General features: G+C 41.7%; 1 protein-coding gene across 1 annotated transcript in view; it reads left to right on the forward strand.

The window, feature by feature from the left end:
- ADAMTS12 (ADAM metallopeptidase with thrombospondin type 1 motif 12) overlaps positions 1-20,904 on the forward strand; it is a 696,444-nt gene that overhangs the window by 585,838 nt on the left and 89,702 nt on the right. Inside the window, exons 18-19 of the mRNA XM_089689453.1 lie at positions 8,996-9,206; positions 13,422-14,498. Of these exons, the coding sequence (XP_089545579.1) occupies positions 8,996-9,206; positions 13,422-14,498 (1,288 nt within the window). The remainder of the gene's footprint in view (positions 1-8,995; positions 9,207-13,421; positions 14,499-20,904) is intronic.

Below are 20,904 nucleotides of genomic sequence, written 5' to 3' on the forward strand. Positions count from 1 at the left end.
TTTAAACCGCCTTGTATCCTACACCTCATAGGTCAATATAGAGACCATGACCATCTTTTAATGCTCAAATACACATAAAATGACTTTTATCTCTTTCATTAGCAGCAGAAGTGCTCAGTCCTCCCCACTAAACTGAATAGCACTTGACATATGAGCAGCATTCAGTCCTGAAGCCATGTACATGGTTCCCTGGGCTCACAAGAAGAGGGTTAAATGGCCCTTTCTGTCATTAAACCTGAAAAAGATCAGCAGTGTTGAGCAGGGGAAGAAGCTATTGGTCTGCTCCAATTATATGTACACTGCTCAAAAAAATTAAAGGAACACTTTTTAAGTATAGAATCAATTCAATGAAACTCCTGGGATATTGATCTGGTCAGTTAAGTAGCAGAGGGGGTTGTTAATCAGTTTCAGCTGCTTTGGTGTTAATTAAATTTACAACAGGTGCACTAGATGGGCAAAAATGAGACAACCCCCAAAATAGAAATGGTTTTACAGGTGGAGGCCACTGAGATGTTTTTCCCTACTCATCTTTTCTGACTGTTTTTTACTAGTTTTGCATTTGGCTAGAGTCAGCGTCACTACTGGTAGCATGAGGCGATACCTGGACCGTACAGAGTTTGCACAGGCAGTCCAACTCCTCCAGGATGGCACATCAATACGTGCCATTGCCAGAAGGTTTTCTGTGTCTCCCAGCACAGTCTCAAGAGCATGGAGTAGATTCCGAGAGACATGCAGTTCCTCTAGGAGAGCTGGACAGGGAGGTAGATGGTCCTTAACCCATCAGCAGGACCGGTATCTGCTGCTTTATGCAAGAAGGAACAGGATGAGCACTGCCAGAGCCCTACAAAATGACCTCCAGCAGGCCACTGGTGTGAATGTCTCTGACCAAACAATCAGAAACATACTTAATGAGGGTGGCCTGAGAGCCCAACATCCTTTAGTGGGCCCTGTGCTCACTGCCCGGCACCGTAGAGTTCATTTAGGATTTGCCATTGAACACCAGAATAGGCAGGTCCGCCACTGGCACCCTGTGCTTTTCACAGATGAGAGCAGGTTCACCCTGAGCACATGTGACAGACGTGAAAGGGTCTGGGGAAGCCGTGGAGAACGTTATGCTGCTGGTAACATTGTTCAGCATGACCGTTTTGGTGGTGGGTCAGTGATGGTCTGGGGAGGTATATCCATGGAGGGACGCACAGACCTCTACAGGCTAGATAATGGCACCCTGACTGCCATTAGGTATCGGGATGAAATCCTTGGACCCATTGTCAGAACCTACACTGATGCAGTGGGTCCTGGGTTCCTCCTGATGCACGACAATGCCCGGCCTCGTGGCGAGAGTATGCAGGCAGTTCCTGGAGGATGAAGGACTTGATACAATTGAATGGCCCCCACACTCGCCTGACCTAAATCCAATAGAACATTTCTGGGATATCATGTTTCGGTCCATCCAACGCCGCCAGGTTGCTCCTCAGACTGTCCAGGAACTCAGTGATGCCCTGGTCCAGATCTGGGAGAAAATTCCCCAGGACACCATCCATCATCTCATTAGGAGCATGCCCCAACGTTGTCAGGCATGCATACAAGCACGTGGGGGCTGTACAAACTACTAAGTACCATTCTGAGTTACTGCAATGAAATTTCAGCAAAATGGACTAGCCTGCTGCATCAGTTTTTCACTTTGATTTTTGGCGTGTCTTTGAATTCAGTCCTCTGTAGGTTGATCATTTTCATTTCCATCAAATGATGGGGCATCCATACATTCCTAACACATTACCCAGTCCATGTCATATAGATATCCAGCACGAGATCTTTCCCTATTGAGATTTGATGTGTTTTCAAAGTATTCCTTTAATTGTTTTGAGCAGTGTATTTTTTATGTGTTGTATTGAACTACATCAGGTTATTATTGTTCAGTAGTATGCTGACATCTAGTGAAGGTTTTGAGCCACTACACTTGTTTACTATGTACTTTTGGTTTCATTCTCTGTCCTCCCCTCCTGTTTAGTGCTGGTTAATTTAGTCCTAGCTAGACCCTCCCTGTTTCTTTCATGTTCCCTCAGTCAGTGTTAGTACATTGCAGAGAAAGAAAAGTTGTCTTCTCACACTTCAAAAGAAATAATCCTCTGTACTGCATTTTGCTGAAGTCAAATTGTGTTGGATTGAATTTATGTGTCTTGCTGAAGAGTTAAGCTACTGTCAGCAGCTGACCATACTGTCCAGACAGACTGGGGTTGATTTACTAAAACTGAAGAGTGCAAAATCTGGTGCAGCTGTGCATGGTAGCCAATCATCTTCTAAACTGGCAGTAGGTTGGATTCTATGCAGAGCTGCACCAGTTTCAGTAAATCAGCCCCAGTGGGTCTAATGAGGTATGTTAATGCATAAAGGGGCATTTGAAACAGAACAGCGATGGAGCATGGTGAGGGTGAGTAATGCTTGCCTACATTTTTTTTAAAACAGAAAAGGTGGGGGGTTATAATTATAAAGATAAAATAATAACCAGCATTCAGCTTTGAGACCGCAAAATGTACCTTTATTCCTTTTTTTTTTTATGTGCTGCTTTATTAGAGACAACTTAATCACAACATTATTCTGTATAGATACAGTATATATTTTTCTGTCATGGAATTACTTTTTTAAAGGTTTTCCTATAACAAGGGTTTTTCTATTATTACTGCTGAATCATGCCACAGCAGAATCGATATAAAAATTCTGTACAGAGTATCCTGTGTCATATTGTATTGATTCTCTTCTTTTTTTTGGCACAGCATCAGAAGATTTGAAAGAGAATAGGGAAATTTGCGTTTGTTAGAACTCCCATTGTACTTAATAATTTATATACTGCCAATTTAGAGAAGTTTACAGAGAAAAGTTTGTGAGAACTGGCAAGGTGCCACTCATCATGAACACATAGATGCTGCAAGAATGACTCAATCTGGTTGAAATTATATAGATTATAAATATAGAAGACCAAAAGTCTTCTGACTAATGAATGTACTGCCCATCTGGCTGCAGTTTTTTATAGAAGATGGAAAAGGTATGGAATTCCAACAGGCACAGCAAAAGAACCCCTGATGTATTTCTACTGTTTCATGGTTTCCTGCAATTCTTCTCTTAAATTTTACCTCTAAATTATTTCTTGCGTAGTACCAGGGTTGCCAACTGTCAGTAAATTTACAGACAGTTCGTAAAATTCAGTGATTTTTTTTCAACTGGCATTCTGTAATTTTTTAGGTTGTCAGTAAAAAAGAGTGCTCCTTCAGTACATTTTCCATGTTTTGTCAGTAAAAAATGCTGCAGGAGGTTGGAAACACTATGTAGTACCCTTCTAGTTAGGCTGCTAGGCAACTTTAGTTTTTAGCTTCTGCAGTCATCACAGGAGCTGTGATTGTTTGTTTTGGGCGTCACAGGCTCAGAGTTTGATTACTTCTCCCTGCCTCTAGAAGAAGGTTCTAGAGCTTAGGGCGGGAGAATTCAAATGTTCAGTCTGAATATTCAGCAGAGCCTAGCCAGTCCCTGGAGAGGTATTGTATGTCCAGATGGAGCTATGCTGCTGTTAAATACATAAATAAATGAGTCCTGAGGAGATTGTTTTTTTCCCTATGTGGGGATGGATCGGTGGACTGAGAGGGCCTGTCCCTGGATCCTATGGACTGAATACTGGACTACTTTGCAGGAGGTTGCATCCATGGACTGTCCATGTACCGAGATCCAGTGAGTAAAGCCTCTACATGTGCTCATAGTGCTTCATGGTCCCCAGCCCTGGACCCTGGACTATACCACTCTACTTTTGTTTGCGCTCATACTGTTTCATGGTCCCCAGCAATGATCCAAGGACTGTTCCAGTCTGCTTTTACTTGTGCTCATACTGCTTCTTGGTCCGCAGCCGTGAAACGTGTACTGTTCCAGTCTGCCTTTGCTTGTGCTCATACTGCTTCATGGTCCCCAGCCATGAACCAAGGACTGTTCCAGTCTGCCTTTACTTGTGCTCATACTTCTTCATGGTCCCCAGCCATGAACCAAGGACTGTTCCAGTCTGATTTTACTTGTGTCATACTGCTTCTTGGTCCCCAGCCGTGAACCGTGCACTGTTCCAGTGTGCCTTTGCTTGTGCTCGTACTGCTTCATGTTCCCTGGCCATGAACTGTAGACTGTTCCAGCCTACGTACACTAGTGCTACGGCTCCTAAGTAAGAAGTGTCCACTACTAGCAACACAGTTCACTTTGGAGTATCCTACATCACCCCAAATCCCCTCCCAAGTTTCTACTAGCAAATAAATACGTGTTCTCATACTGCTTCATGGTCCCCAGCCATGATCCATGCACTGTTCCAGCCTGCCTTTGCTTGTGCTCATACTGCTTGATGCTTCCCAGTTGTGAACCATGGATTGTTCCAGTTTGCCTTTGCTTGTGCTCATACTGCTTCATGGTCCCCAGCTGTGAACAGTGGACTGTTCCAGTGTGCTTTTGCTTGTGATCATACTGCTTGATGCTCCCCAGTTGTGAACCATGGATTGTTCCAGTGTGCCTTTGCTTGTGCTCATACTGTTTCATAGTCCCAGCCATGAACCGTGCACTGTTCCAGTCTGCCTTTGCTTGTGCTCATACTGCTTCATGGTCCCCAGCCATGAAAAGTGGACTGTTCCAGTCTGATTTTTCTTGTGCTCATGTTTCATGGTCATCAGCCGTGAACCGTGCTCTGTTCCAGTGTGCCTTTGCTTGTGCCCGTACTGCTTCATGTTCCCTGGCCATGAACTGTAGACTGTTCCAGCCTACGTACACTAGTGCTACTACTCCTAAGTAAGGAGTGTCCACTACTAGCAACACAGTTCATTTTGGAGTATCCTATATCACCCCAAATCCCCTCCCAAGTTTCAACTAGCAAATAAACATCCAAAAGACAAACTCTAGACTGCTTAACCACTTCCCGACTGCCCTATAGCAGAAATACTGCTACAGGACGGCACGGCTGTGCAAAATCACGTATATGTACGTGATTTTGCATTTTCAGGTAGGGGGCGCGCACGAGTTGTGTGCGTGCCCTACCCGTGCCGCCATTCACAGCCGCGGCTATCAATCACCGGGTCCTGGCCGGTGATTGCTTGCTGGCACAGGTGATTTCCAAAGATCTCTGATGAGAAGAACTGTTTTGTTTACTAACAGTTCTCCTCCCTGTCAGCTCAGGCACACTGCTGTGTGCTCACAGTGAAGCCCACAGACACCGCCCCCTAGTAAAAGACTCCCAGCACACAGTTAACTCTTTGATAATCCCTCATGTTAACCCCTTCCTGCCCAGTGTCATTAGTACAGTGTCAGTGCTTTTTTTTGCACTGATCACTGTATTGGTGTCACTGGGGATGTCAGTGACACCAAGTCAGTTCCCCCCAGTGTCAGAATGTCCCCTGCATTCCTGCTTTAAGTCACTGACCGCCGCCATTACTAGTAAAAATTAAAAAAAAAATCCCAGTATATAATATACCTGTCTAAACTCAGCGGCTCCTTCAGGGGTAGCGGTACTCCTGGTTCTTGTCACTTGTAATTTCCTAAAAGGAAATCTAATCTCAAAGCTTAAGTCCACTTCATAAAAACACAATTAGGGAGGCAAAGTGGTGGCTCCCAATATGTAAAAATGTAACTGCCAGTTGACTACAGATTCTGTTTGTATCACTGGTCCTGAGGCCAGAGGGGACAGTGCTTAAAGGCACACAGAGTCCTTCATTAACATGAATGCATTTGCTGACATTGATGAGGTCTTAGGACTGAAAACGTGGATGCTGCAGGATCAGTATGTATTCAGACTTTGTCATTCTCCAATCTTGATTGATTCTGTGCTAAATCTTGAAGTGTTGAATATCTAGAGAGTCTTACTGAAGCTGAGTAGGAGATACAGGCCACTGGAGAGGAAATGTAATATATTTTCTATTGCAGCAAACTTCCGACAGGATATTTTTTGTCTTTGAAATGTCAGTTTGAATAGGATTACAGTAAACTTGCTGCATTTATGCTACTTCTTACATCTAGTGCGCCGACTCTTTTGGATTATGGATTTGTAAATAATGCCATTGTAGGCTGAGCACCCTTTTTATTACAATTTGACAGTTGGAGTGTGGTAAAGATCATAGAGTGTAAGTTACTTTGAAATAAGGACAGGTAAGTGTCCTTGTATCAAGTCAGCAGCTATAGTATTTGAAGCTGCTGACTTTTTTTTTTTTTTTTTGGTGGGGGGAAGAGCTTGGAGCTCCGCTCTAGGGTGAAGGAGGACTAAATTAACCAAAAAAACATCCAATGAGACACCAGTAAAGCCTTCTAAGAACAAAAGGTATTCACGTATCTCATTCCATCGTATATCCCAACAAAAAGAGGATTGTTCCTTATCTCAGAATGGTGGGTGGGGCCATGCGCAAAATTCCATCGCATATAGCTAGCTGTACATCCAGAAACGCTGGTATGTAGCACCGGTGCAGCCTGACATTAGAGCCATTTATTCCAAACTGCTTGTAGCTGTTTCAGGTTTCTTAGTCACAATCAGTCCTGTTCCATTTGCCTCTTTATGCATTGGCATACTTCCTTAGACCCAGACTTTGGACAGTGTGATCACCTGCTGATTTGCCACCTTCCACAGGCAGCTTAACTCTTCAGTAAGACAAGTTGAATCCAATATTTGACTGGATCTGTGATGTACAGCGGCAGTACTGGGTGTACAGCTTCTATGTATTTCAGGTACTTGTATAGTGCTGTCCATTCACGCAGCACTTTACTATATATATATATATATATATATATATATATATATATATATATATATATATGTGTGTGTCTGTATGTATATATTAATGTATGTATGTTGTACATTCCCATCAGTCACCTTTAGGCGCACCCTGAAAACCCATCTCTTCAGGGAAGCCTACCCTGCCCTCACCTAACAGCCGATCTCCTCCACTCCTCCTACCACTCCATCCCCCACAGCCACTTCCTCCTATACCACTATCCCCTCCCTCCTAGATTGTAAGCTCCAAAGAGCAGGGCCCTCGAACCCCTCGTGTATTGTTTGTTGCTGTATTGTCTCATGTACTGTCCCCCACTATAATGTACAGCGCTGAGCAAACCTTCTGGCACTATATAAATACTGTATAATAATAAAAAATAAGGACGTTTGTTATTTAAGTGTGCATCCCCCACAGAGCCGCTGGTAAGTTTGGTCCTATTTACCCCCTTAGAACACACACCGCCGGGGACACAGAATTTTCAACATTCTTCCTCTTCTCAAAATTTCAGTCTAGGGTTTCTTTTTGTGTTTTTTCATTGGGAACGATGAAATTGGATAGGGATGGGGAGCATGGGATATCCCAGCACCACACTGTCACACACACTCTGCAGAACTAGGGTCTTGTACTCACTTGTACATCATCAGTTGCCTCATGCTGATATCCAATAGGCTCTTTACCAGTGAGGAAGATGTAGACTCACACCGCTTGTGGACAACTTGGGCTCTCTTCCACAGCTTCCTGCCAGTTTTACCAATGAGATTTCTCCTGACCTGAATGGGTCCTTAAACTAGGACTTATAAATAGGCCCCCCCAGCTAAGCCTAGCTGAGACCTCAGTGTCTTCAGGCTGGCTTCCTTCCAGACTCCTGGCCCAGAGGACAGAGCTCCTGCACAGGGGTCTTTTACAGCAGGACTGGACCCAGGAACAGTGCCCTGCTGCTCAGGCCTCAGACTATTTATGGGCTTTCTCCACCTTCTGGGTCCACCTCCCCAGGGATTGGTTAGAGTTCCATGAATATTCAGGCTGCCCACCCTGTCCTCCCTCCCACTATGTTCCATACATTTCTAGCAGAAGGGGAAAGTAATTGAGTAGCAGCTTGTGAAACACTGAGCAGCCCTAAGTACTCAACCCCTGCTCCACTGTTTATAGAAGTGTTGAACTAAATTTACCTAGCCATCTACTCTGAACTAGGAGGGTGCTACAAGTGCTTTGAAAGCCTGTTTATAGATCTGGATAGCTAACACTCAGATTGTACATTTAGCTTGAATCACTTCACCCTTCCCCCCAACACACCCACAATAAAGTGGACTTGAGCTGAAAAAGTAAAGAATTACTTGTGTTATAATGAACCTTTAGAAATAGTAGTTGTGCAACAGCAGTTCTCTTAAATAATACCTTTTGTCTTGAATTCCTCCTGGAACATGTGCCCACAACCTCGTATAGCTGTATAGCTGCTGTGCCAGATATAAGGCACAGCTTCCACTGACTGTAAGCCTCAGCGGATTTAAAATGAGATCTGGTAATGATAATACTGTGTTGCGTACTGTTTTCCTTGCTGGAGGCTCTGCCATGAGACAGCAAAGCCCTGCCCCTACTGAAATTGATGTCATCACACAAATACATATTGGGGGAGATCTACTAAAACTGGAGCCCTCGAATTTGGTCATGGTAGCGAATCAGCTTCTAACTTCAGTTTCTTCAGTTAAGCTTTGATAATAAAACCTGGAAACTGATTGGTTTCTATGCAGAGCTGCACCAGATTTTGCACACTCCAGTTATAGTAAATCTCCCTCGGTATGTGTTTGTTTGGAAGAAGATCAACTGCAGGGAAACAACAAGCTATACTGATGACTAGTCCTTTACCCTTTGTTTGTCACTTTTTGGGCACAGTTTCCATACATCAGCTCCTCTTAGTTGGAGGGAGAGAGACACTGAAAAAAAGAAAAGCTACAGTATAAGTTCTGCAAAACCCATGTCTTTGATGCACTGTATATTAATTGTGTAATTTTAAAATGAAGTTTTTATATCAGTTATCAAATTTATTAACAAAAATATATAAACATCAATAAATAATATTACAATAAATTTGAACCAAAACCATTAAAGTTTCCTTTTTTAAAGCACACTCCTAGAAGGTCCATTTCAAATAGCCATAGCCTTCCGCAAAGAAACGACATAATTACAGTATACGTATCACTAATAGGAAGTGGTGTATTTGTTTGCAGGTGGTGGTATGGTGAGTGGCAGGAATGCTCCACTACGTGTGGTCTAAGTGGTGAGAAGAAGAGGACTGTGCTTTGTATTAGAACAGTGGGGTCAGACGAGCAAGCTCTCCCTTCTGAAGACTGCAATCATCTGACCAAACCCAAAAGTTCCATATCTTGTAATAGAAACGTGTCCTGCCCATCTGATTGGTCAGTGAGCGGCTGGAGTCAGGTAAAAGAAATTCTCCTACAATAATTTTTCTTCTATCATTTTTCCAACTAGCATCTGCATTGCAGGGTTGTGTTCTCTGGTTTTTACATGTTTTCTAGGAATATTCTTGACATAAAGTATGGTATGATCCCATCTCTGTTGGAAACTTGTTATAGCCAATGACCCTACACCCCAATGCACACCTTTGTAGGCACCTGTGCTGTCTTGGAACAAAAAGCATTTTTTGCTGTGTGGCTGTACGTTGAGGACCCATAGGTGTCAAAATTACATATGTAACTTCTATAGTTGTAGATGTTTGTCCACTACATGACCTGGAAGACATAATTTAGCCTGGCAAATTTCTAGATCACATCCCTGCTCGTTGCACAGAGCTGATGTTGGTCCAACCAACAGACTGGTGGTTGACAGGTGACACAGGAAGCTATGTTGATTCACCAGGATATAGATGTGTTACCTACCTGATAATGCAGAATTGCAAAAACATGAACATACACTCACCGGCTACTTTATTAGGAGCACTTGTTCAATTTCTTGTTAACACAAATTGCTAATCAGCCAATAACATGGCAGCAATTCAATGCATTTAGGCATCTAGATATTTTCAAGACTACTTGCTGAAGTTCAAACCAAGCATCAGAATGGGGAAGAAAGGGGATTTAGGTGACTTTGAATGTGGCATGGTTGTTGGTGGCAAACAGGCTGGTCTGAGTATTTAAAAAACTGCTGATCTACTGGGATTTTCAAGCACAACCATCTCTCAAATATCCAGTGAGCGGCAGTTGTGTGGATGAAATGCCTTGATGATGTCAGAGGAGAATGGGCAAACTGGTTCATGATAATAGAAAGGCAACAGTAACTGTTGTCAATATGGACCAAAATCTCTAAGGAATGTTTCCAACACCTTGTTGAATCTATGCCACGAAGAATTGAAGTGTTTCTAAATTCTTTTATTTTTAAATAACAAACATGTCTATACTTACCTGCTGTGTGCAGTAGTTTTCCACAGAGCAGCCCAGATCCTCCCCCTGCTCCTGGTGCTCCTGGCCCCTCCTTCCTGTTGGGTGCCCCCACAGCAAGTGGCTTGCTATGGGGGCACCCGCTGCTCCATCTGTCCATTCACACACGAAGCTATGGCTCGACCCTGCCCCCTCTCTCTTCTAATTGGTTCACTGGCTGTGATTGACAGCAGTGGGAGCCAATGGCTCCCACATCTGCCTCAGCCAATGAGGAGAGGGAGTCCCGGGATAGCCGAGACTCCAGTGCACATCACTGGTCCAAGAAGGGGCTTAGGTGAGTGTTAGGGGGGCTGGGGGGGCTGTTGCACAGAGAAGGTTTTTTACCTTCATGCAAAGCTTGGAATTATGGAGTTCAGCTTTGAAGCATATGCCCAGCCAAAATTTTATTTCCTTGGATAATATGGGGAAAAAAATAGCAAAAACAACTGATTTGGTGAGAGGGAGATCTAGAGCTCCTCTATTTTACTGGGAAAAAAATGAATCTCTATTTTTGTCTGTGTTATTGTTAACTTTTTCTTCTTTTTTGTTTTTATTGAATTCCTGTCTGGTAAAACTGTTCCTGGTAAAACTGGAAATGTCCCCAGTGAAGCCCTGGATAGAAATAAATACACAAAGGTTCTAACTTTCTCTGCTTTATCCAAAACTAAAAAAGGTTTTGGATGGACATGCAATGTAAAGAGACCATGGGCACATTCACTAAGCATCTGAGTATGCGATAGGATACTGCACAGCATTTTTCAAAAAAAATGTTTGAATTCACAAAAAAATGTACTAAAATACTACATGAGTTATTTTATCAATTCATGCGGTATTTTAGTAGTGAAAACCATGCATTAATGTTTCAGCTGTCAGAGGAGTTCCCCACTGACAGCTGAATGTAAAAAAAGAGTTACCGGCAATTAAAAAATAGTTAACAAACGGTGTGGGGTCCCCCCCCCCTCCATCCATACCAAGCCCTTCGGGTCTGGTAAGGATTTTGAGGGGAACCCCCACACCAAAATGTAACAAAAAATGGCATGGGGCCCCCCCCCAACATCCATACCAGACCCTTATTGGAGCATGCAGCCCAGCAGGCTCCCCCCCAGAGCACTTTGTCCCCATGTTGATGGGGACAACAGCCTCTTCCCCACAACCCTGGTCAGTGATTGTGGGGGTATGTGGGTGGGTCTTATCGGAATCTGGAAGCCCCCTTTGGCAAGGGGGCCCCCAGATCCCGCCCCCCCATGTGAATGAGTATGGGGTACATGGTACCCCTACCCATTCACAAAAAAAACTGTAGTGTGAAAAAAGACAGTAGACAGTCTTTGACAAGTCCTTTATTATAAGTAGGAAAATAAAAAAAATGGCCCCCGAAGTAGATCCAATGTCAATCACGATGCCCACCGCCACCCGAAAAAGGAAAAAAAAAGGCTCAGCTCCCGACACTGGCTCCCGCCATCTGACTGCTTCGCTGGCTTGACAGCTGTAAAATATGTTAGGGGTGGGGCCACCCAGTGACATTACGTGTGATGTTACACAGCATCGGGGTTACATATGAGAGCAAAACCTTTTTTTTTTTTTCTGGGTGGCGAGGGTGGGTGGTGGCAGCGGTGGGCAATTTTTTTTTTTTTACATTCAGCTGTCAGTGGGGAACCCCGCTGACAGCTGATGACTAGGTTGTTAAGGACTCCATGGCCACCCATTCCTTAACAACCCATGACAGTACTGACAGATACAGCACATACCGTATGCCTGGACCACTACTTAATTATCGCATGCATTTAATTATTTATTTTCTTTTGTGAATTGACTTAAAAGTCTTTTTATGCGGTATTTACTAAGGGTTTTGGCTATTTTCAGTAAATACCGCATACTAGCAATAGTGAATTGACATTTTCAGTATCGCATGGGATATGTGGTCATGTGACTGACTTAACTGATGCGATAAGCTTTAGTGAATTGTTCCCTATGTCACCAAACTAAAAAATGCAGGAAAAAGCACAGATGAATCAAACATTTAAAGGGTAACGCCACTTTCATGGAAAAAAAAATAGTAATACAGTGTATACAATTGCGACTCACGTCATGTTGTGTTTGAATGTTAGTAAAAATTACCTTTGCTTTTCATTCTGGAGTGCTGCTATTTTCTGTAAAATGCAATGCAATCTGGCTACCTGGGAGTGTTCTGTACACAGATGGTGTACGTACTCCCCCTGACAATGTCGCTTCCTGCTTGTTTGATTGGCTCACTGATTTTCCCAGAAGTCTGCACTAACATACAAATCAATTTTTTTGGCATACCCTGCAACAAAAATGTAATTTTTGATAAAATACTCCCTATGGGAAATCATGCCTAAAGGGATGCTGACCCTGCCACTTTCCTCATTAGAGCTCTGCAGGTGCAGCAACTGTTTGATAATTATAAAACCACTCCTATACATATTGACTCTGTACATGGACACAGACACACAAACAGCTATTTCTTCAGAAAAACAAAAGGCAGGAACCCACAACAAAGTTTGCTAAAATCCTTGCAATGTACGTAGAACACCCAGAGGGGAATGTTGTTTTCTCAACAAAAGTGGAGTTACTCCTTAAATTGTGTACCTTGCAGTTATTTTCTTTTCCATAAATTATGATTCAATCACTTGTAATGTGTAAGCTAGAAACTTTAAACACTCTATGAAGAGTCAAATCCCTAGCACAGCCCTCTTCCTTCTTGTAGGTCAAAGACTTTGCCTTCTCTGAGAGCATGCCTAATTACTCTCTGTGCTGGCCCAGCTCCTCTGGCCCTTCCCCCCTTTTCTACATAATCTTGTATGTAGCTGCTGAGGTTGCAGCTCAGCTGATTTGGCTGTTGACATCACATCTAAGATATGTCTCAGGGCTTTTGGATGTCTACACATGGAAGACTTTTACAGGCAAATAACATTCACAAAATACGTAAAATGCGTACATAATCCTATGGGAAGATTTTTGTTGAAATGAGTGGTCTGGTGATGTGGTCTTTTGTAATTATACACAACAGTCATATATGAACACTATGCATATTGTGCTTAGCAATGCAACATCGCAATTGTTCTGTTGGTTGTCATCTCTTTCTGTATTGTCCTGCCCAAACACATTAGCAACTGATAGAATGTTTTACTGAATCAGTTTTTTTTTTGCATTACTATCAAATAAGTCCAGAATATCTTATAGTGTTTACTTTACTTTGCAGTGTTCTGTTACATGTGGAGGAGGAGTGCAAACCCGCAATGTTTCGTGTCCAAAACACAGCAGTGAACCATGCGACCCATCCAAGAGACCAAACTCCAAAGCTCTCTGTGGCCTTCAACAGTGCCCACTGCAAAAAAACTTCCCACTACCCCCTACAAAAGACAAGAAACCCTTTATTAAAATAAACCCTAAAACAATGGATATAGCAAAAAAACGTATTTTTGTAATGAACACTAAAAAAAAAGTTCCTTCAACCACAGAAATTCCCAAAGATATCACAACAACTTCTTCGTCCACACAGGCCCCTTCCATCATTTCCATAGAAGATGACTTCAAAATCAATGAAATTCCAAATTCCACTCATTTTAACGTAGATTACAAATACAGTTTTGTTCTCGTGGCAAACAATAAAAAGAAAGCCAGAGGAAATTTTACAAATGTTCCTTCAATGTCCAAAGAATCCAATAAAAGTTTAGGAGGAGGCAATGAAACTGTAACAGAAAGAGACCTCATCGCGGTCCTTAATGCCACAACCACCCCAACCAATGTCACTTATATCCTGGAAAAGGTAACTCCAAGGTATGATTTTCTAACAGAACAACCAGAAGCAAAGAGAGACAGTGAAGAAATGGATGGGTCAACCTCAGAGCCAGATGTTGACTATGAAAATGAAATGAATAACATAATTGAATCTAGAAGTAAGAGGCACAAGGGCAAATCCAAGATCATTAAGGATAACCATGCAACAGTTACTTACAAGCCTGAGTCATGGACTGTGCCTTCTGCTACTGTCACCACAGAAATTGCTAGGTCTCTAGGTACTACACTGGTCCCGGACTTTGTGACTACACAAGGAGAAACTTCACAAACTCACACACAAACACCGGCACAAAACAGTTCAACCATCTCCAATCACCTGTCAACCTTCAGTGCATCTAACGTATCACAAGATTTATTTCCAGAGCTAAACAGCACACCCAACAGCAGTCCACTTAATTCAGTGACAGAAAATAATGGCACTGAACTTCTTCTTAATGGGTCAAGTCCCATCTACTGGCTTGCAGGAAACTGGAGTGAGGTAAGAAATACATTCTTCTGAAGTGTAGAAGATGTCATTTAAATTCCAGAGGAAGTAGCTTCTACCTTTGATATGATGGTAGAGGTCAAGGCTTTATGGATAATGAATACATTGTAATGGTATTTCCCAGAAATAGCAGTAACCTCTCAGGACCCATCAGAAAAAGCCCTCAGTGGCTACAAATGGATATGAACAGATCAAATAATATTAATTGAATTTACTTAAATCACTGAGAGTTTTTAAACTACTGATTGGTAGGTGCATACAATCTGGAAGAGAAAAGGTAAGAGAATTTCTTAATGGCTGGGCTGCCATGGAAATTAAAACAGAGGATATGCTGAAACTTGTTTGGCATAACCACAATCATGACTAAAAAGTTAGGAACAGTCTGAAAATTCCCTTCAAACTTGCCAAAATATTAAACAAACACATTTACACTAAGACCTGTTGATTGGTTTAGCCCTATGACCTCTGGAAGGTTTTACCCCCTTTATGACCAGGGCATTTTTTGCTCTCCAACACTGTGCTACTTTAACTAGCAATTGCTCGGTCATGCAACACTGTACCCAAATGAAATGTTTGTCATTTTTTTTACACAAATAGAGCTTTCTTTTAATATTTAATCACCACTGTGTTATAATTTTTTGCATAATAAGTGAAAAAATATTTACAAAAACGATTTAAATCATTTTTATATTCAGTTTTTTAAAACTTTTTTTATTTTTATTATATACTTTCATCAGTGTCACTATAATGATGCTGTACTACTCTGGGGGTGATCAGGGATTTTTTTTTTGTTACACTCTTATTGCTTATAACAGCGATGATCACTGTTATAAGCAATGGTTTTAGCTGTCATGAATTGCTTTCAATTCATAACAGCTTGCTTATTGTTGGCATGCTGTAACTGGCTACAGTTAATCACATGGTACAGGTAGCCAGGTACCCTGTGGGCCAATCACAGCATCAAAACAGTAATCAAGCTGTCATGAATGGAAAGCCATTCATGACAGTTTGCTTACATAATATCACGTGATTGCTATGATTGCTATGATTGGTCCAAGCTCCACAGGACACAGCAGTCACCGGATCGAGCCTAGCGCACATGTGCCAGGAGACGTACGCCGCCTACACTTTCAAAATAACAGAAAACAAAAAAATTGCCTCTGCAAACGTTTGGGCACCCTGCAGAGTTAATATCTTGTACTGCCCCCTTTGGCAAGTATCACAGCTTGTAAACGCTTTTTGTAGCCAGCCAAGAGTCTTTCAATTCTTGTTTGAGGTATCTTTGCCCATTCTTCCTTACAAAAGTCTTCCAGTTCTTTGAGATTTCTGGGCTGTCTGTCACGCACTGCTCTTTTAAGGTCTATCCATAGATTTTCAATTATGTTGAGGTCAGGAGATTGTGAAGGCCATGGCAAAACCTTCAGTTTACGCCTCTTGATGTAATCCCCCGTGGATTTCGAGGTGTGTTTAGGATCATTATCCATTTGTAGAAGCCATCCTCTCTTTAACTTCAGCTTTTTCACAGATGGCATCAAGTTACCATCCAAAATTTGCTGAAATTTTATTGAATCCATTTTTCCTTCTACTCGTGAGATGTTCCCTGTGCCACTGGCTGCAACACAACCCCAAAGCATGATTGATCCAACCCCATGCTTAACAGTTGGACAGAGGTTCTTTTCATTAAATTCTGTGCCCCTTCTTCTCCAAACGTACCTTTGCTCATTCCGGCCAAAAAGTTCAATTTTAACCTCATCGGTCCACAGAACTTGTTTCCAAAATGCATCAGGCTTGTCTATATGTTCATTTGCAAAGTTCAAACGATGATTTTTGTGGTGAGGACGTAGAAGAGGTTTCCTTCTGATGACTCTTCCATGAAGACCATATTTGTTCAAGTATCTCTTTATAGTGGAATAGTGTACCACAACTCCAGTGTCTGCCAGATCTTTCTGGAGGGATCGTGCAGTCAAACGTGGGTTTTGAATTGTTTTTCTCACAATCCTGCGAGCTGTTTTGTCTGATATTTTTCTTGGTCTTCCAGATCTTGCTTTAACTTCCACTGTTCCTGATGACTGCCATTCCTTAATTACATTCTGAACAGAGGATATTGACATCTGAAAACGCTTTGCTATCTTCTTAAAGCCTTCTCCAGCTTTGTGAGCGTCAACTATCTTCAGTTTCAGTTTTCTAGACAACTGCTTAGAAGAACCCATGGTGCTGATTGTTGGGGCAAGGTCAGATGAGCCTGGGCATTTAAAACCTTTGAGATTGACATAATCTGGTCTTCCCAGACGATGATTGAGAACAATCCATGACACTGGCAGGTCTCAGCTTGGCAAAGGGGGCAGTGCATGCTATAAATTCTGCAGGGTGCCCAAACTTTTGCAGACACCATTTTTTTGTTTTCTGTTATTTTGAAAGTGTAAATGATGGAAATAAAATCTAACTTTTGTTGACATATTATAAGAATGTCTAATCTGTAATTTGATGCCTTTTGGAGATTTTTCCATCTTTCCTTGGCTTCTTTATGCACATTAATACACATTTTTAGCTGGGGTGCCCAATCTTTCGATCCCCACTGCATATGGGAGCTAATTAATCTGCCAATTGATTTATATTTCTATCCATCCAAACATGAGATCTACATAGCTTGGTTACACAACACAGTTCAGTCAGGTTTTTATTGTTATTTGTGTCCCATTTAGGGAGATTCACCCTCTATTCGTCCTGTTTACCATTATCACTGAGAGTAACGGTTAAGGAAAAACCCAAATTTTGGGTTGTCACAAGAACAGGAATGGAAAGGAAATCTTCCAATAGGGAAACAAGTTCCATTGACTCTCAGGGAAACCAGGGATTCCCTGGCTATTGAACAGGAAATTAAGGGAAATCCCCCCAATGGGACATAAAAAAAAGCACAAGAGTTATAACCCATGTTTACTCTATCCATAAAAAAGTTTTGCCTTTAGTTTCTTTAAGTCTTCTTTAAGTATTTTAGTTACTCCAAGTTGATTGGGACCATCTAGCTTTTCAATTGTCATTGTTTAGTGAAAGTTTGAATATATTTTTGCTTGTGGGAAACACAAAACATTTTTATATCAGATAATTTGATAATGAGACAAGCCCAATAAAGATAAATATCTCTATTGGACTGGCTTTCAGCACTTTTAAATTATGACATCACATTATAGTCGCGATGAAGGTATTAACATTTTTGAAATGATCCTTGCAAAACTTTTTGGGTCACCTAACAAATTATTGCCATCTGCCAGTTTTCACATATAATGTTTCGTTTTCTACAATGTTTTGTGCCTAAGAAGAGCCAAGACTCAAGCTTTCATTAATGGTTAACATGATACAGTACTTGGCTAATGCTTAAATTTCAAAGGGTATGTGCTAAGCCCTTGTAAGGGTCTGTGTCAACAGGCTTTTTGCTTGTGTCAATGGGCAAATATAGCTTGAATTTGGCATGAGCTTGAGGCGCATTTGCAATCATTTAGAATTCATTGTTAGTTGCATTTGACCTTTTTTTAAGCTGTGTCAACCTGCTTTAAGCTGCTTTGCAATTCCCATTGACTTGCATGAAGAAAAAAATGTATGTGTATGTATATATATATATATATTGAAAAAAGTGAATAAAGCTCAAAATCCTTCTAATAGCTTTTATTTCCATACACACAAATGCATTGGGAACACTACACATTCTATTCCAAATCAAAACATGAAGAAAAATAGATCAGATTTGTGTTGTTCCTCTAAAAAAATTGAAGAAAAGTGAATATTAGACTGTTCAAAATAATAGCAGTGTTTGTATTCTTCTTTACAAACTCAAACATTCACTATATAAACTGAAAAATGTTTGAAGATTTTGCTTTCCTTTGAATCACTTAATGAATATTTGGTTGTATAAGCACTGTTTCTGAGAACTGCTGTACATCTGTGTTGCATGGAGTCACCCAACTTTTGGCACCTGTGATCAGGTATTCCAGCCCAGGATGATTGGATTACATTCCACAGTTCTTCTCTATTTCTTGGTTTTGCCTCAGAAACTGCATTTTTGATGTCACCCCACAAGTTTTCTATTGGATTAAGATCCGGGGATTGGGCTGGCCACTCCATAATGTCAATCTTGTTGGTCTGGAACCAAGATGTTGCACGTTTACTGGTGTGTTTGGGGTCGTTGTCTTGTTGGAACACCCATTTCAAGGGCATTTCCTCTTCAGCATAAGGCAGCATGACCTCTTCCAGTATTCTGATGTATTCAAACTGATCCATGATCCCTGGTATGCGATAAATAGGCCCAACACCGTAGTATGAGAAACATCCCCATAACATGATGCTTGCACCACCATGCTTCACTGTCTTCACAGTGTACTGTGGCTTGAATTCAGTGTTTGGGGGTCGTCTGACAAACTGTCTCCGGCCACTAGACCCAAAAAGAACAATCTTACTTTCATCAGTCCACAAAATGTTGCGCCATTTCTCTTTAGGCCAGTCAGTGTGCTCTTTGACAAATTGTAACCTCTTCAGCACACGTCTTTTTTTCAACAGTGGGACTTTGCGGGGGCTTCTTGCAGATAGCTTGGCTTCACATAGGCGTCTTCTAATTGTAACAGTACTCACAGGTAACTTTACACCTTTTTTCATCTTCCTGGAGCTGATTTTTGCTGAGTCCTTGCCATTTTGGCTATTCTTCTATCCATTCGAATGGTAGTTTTTCGCTTTCTTCCACGTCTTTCAGGTTTTGGTTGCCATTTTAAATCATTTGCAATCATTTTAGCTGAGCAGCCTATCATTTTCTGCACTTCTTTATATGTTTTCCCCTCTCCAATCAACTTTTTAATCAAGGTACGCTGTTCTTCTGAACAATGTCTGGAACGACCCATTTTCCTCCGAATTTCAGAGAGAAATGCACTGTAACCAGCATGTACAACATTTGCTGCCTTCCTTCCTTAAATAAGGGCAATAATTGTCACCTGTTTTTCAAAGAATGAATGACCTCACTAATAGAACACCACACTGCTAGTATTTTGAACATGCCCCTTTCAATTAGTGATTCAATGACACAGAATCAGCAGCATGCATGTCATGACTGTTGGATCTGTTGGATTTCTATTACTCTACTACACCTGCTAGTAAATTATTTGCCATGTAGAAATATAATTTCTACCAAAAACAGTGATTGATCAGGTTAGTGATGTCTGACTGCTATTATTTTGAACACAACTGTATAACCTTAAGGTTTAGGAATGTGTCTTATGGGAATGTTTGACCATTCTTCCAGAAGCGTAATAGTTAGGTCAGGCACTGATGTCAGACAGGATGCTTGTCTCAGAGTCTCCATTCTAATTCCCAAAGGTGTTCTATGTGGTTGAGGTCAGGACTTCCCTTCATTGAAACTAAGGGGCCAAGCCCAACCCCTGAAAAACAACCACACACCATAAAAACCCCCTCCACCAAACTTTACACTTGGCACAATGCAGTCAGGCAAGTACCGTTCTTCTGGAAATTGCCAAACTCAGACACATCCATTGGATTGTCAGACAGAGAAGTGTGATTGGTCACTTCCAAGAACATCTCCACTGCTCTAGAGTCCAGTGGCAGTGTGCTTTACACCATTGCATCCAACGCTTTGCATTGCACTTGGTGATGTAAGGCTTGGATGCAGCTGCTTGGCTATGAAAACCCATTCCATGAAGTTCTCTACGTACTGTTGTTGTGCTAATCTGAAGAATCTGAAGGCCACTTGAAGTTTGAAGGTCTTTAGCTATTGACTCTGCAGACAGTTGGCGACTTCTGTGCACTGTGCACTTCAGCATGCGCTGACCCCGCTCTGTCATTTAACGTGGCCTACCACTTTGTGGCTGAGTTGCTGTTGTTAACAGTTGCTTCCACTTTGTTATAATATCACTAACAGTTGACTGTGGTATATTTAGTAGCAAGGAAATTTCATGGATGGATATTGCACAGGTGGCAACCTATCATGGTACCACCCTTGGAGTCACTGAGCTCCTGAGAGCGACCCATTCTTTCACAAATGTTTGTAGAAGCAGTCTGCATGCCTAGGTGATTGATTTTATACACCTGTGGCCATGGAAGTGATTGGAACACCTGAAGCCAATGATTTGGAGGGATGTCCCAATACTTTTGGCAAAATAGTGTACAGTATGTATATGTAGTGCTACTCTCTTTAGGGCTGCTGTGTTTCTAGGTCCCCCTAAGCCAGGCATCACACATTTTCCACACCAAAGTCAGTGAACAGTCCATGAGCTTGGTTTTTGTTATTTATTTTAGGGAAAATAACTTGGATAGGGTAATAGGGATTATGGGATGTCAAACTTGTCTGAATCAATGCACAGGGACAACGTCCTTCCTATTTACAGGAAAAGATCCTGGACTGCTC

The sequence above is a fragment of the Staurois parvus genome, unplaced genomic scaffold (assembly GCF_062004578.1).
Source record: "Staurois parvus isolate SC_StPar_1 unplaced genomic scaffold, SC_StPar_1.0 ptg000475l, whole genome shotgun sequence".
Classification (NCBI taxonomy): domain Eukaryota; kingdom Metazoa; phylum Chordata; class Amphibia; order Anura; family Ranidae; genus Staurois; species Staurois parvus.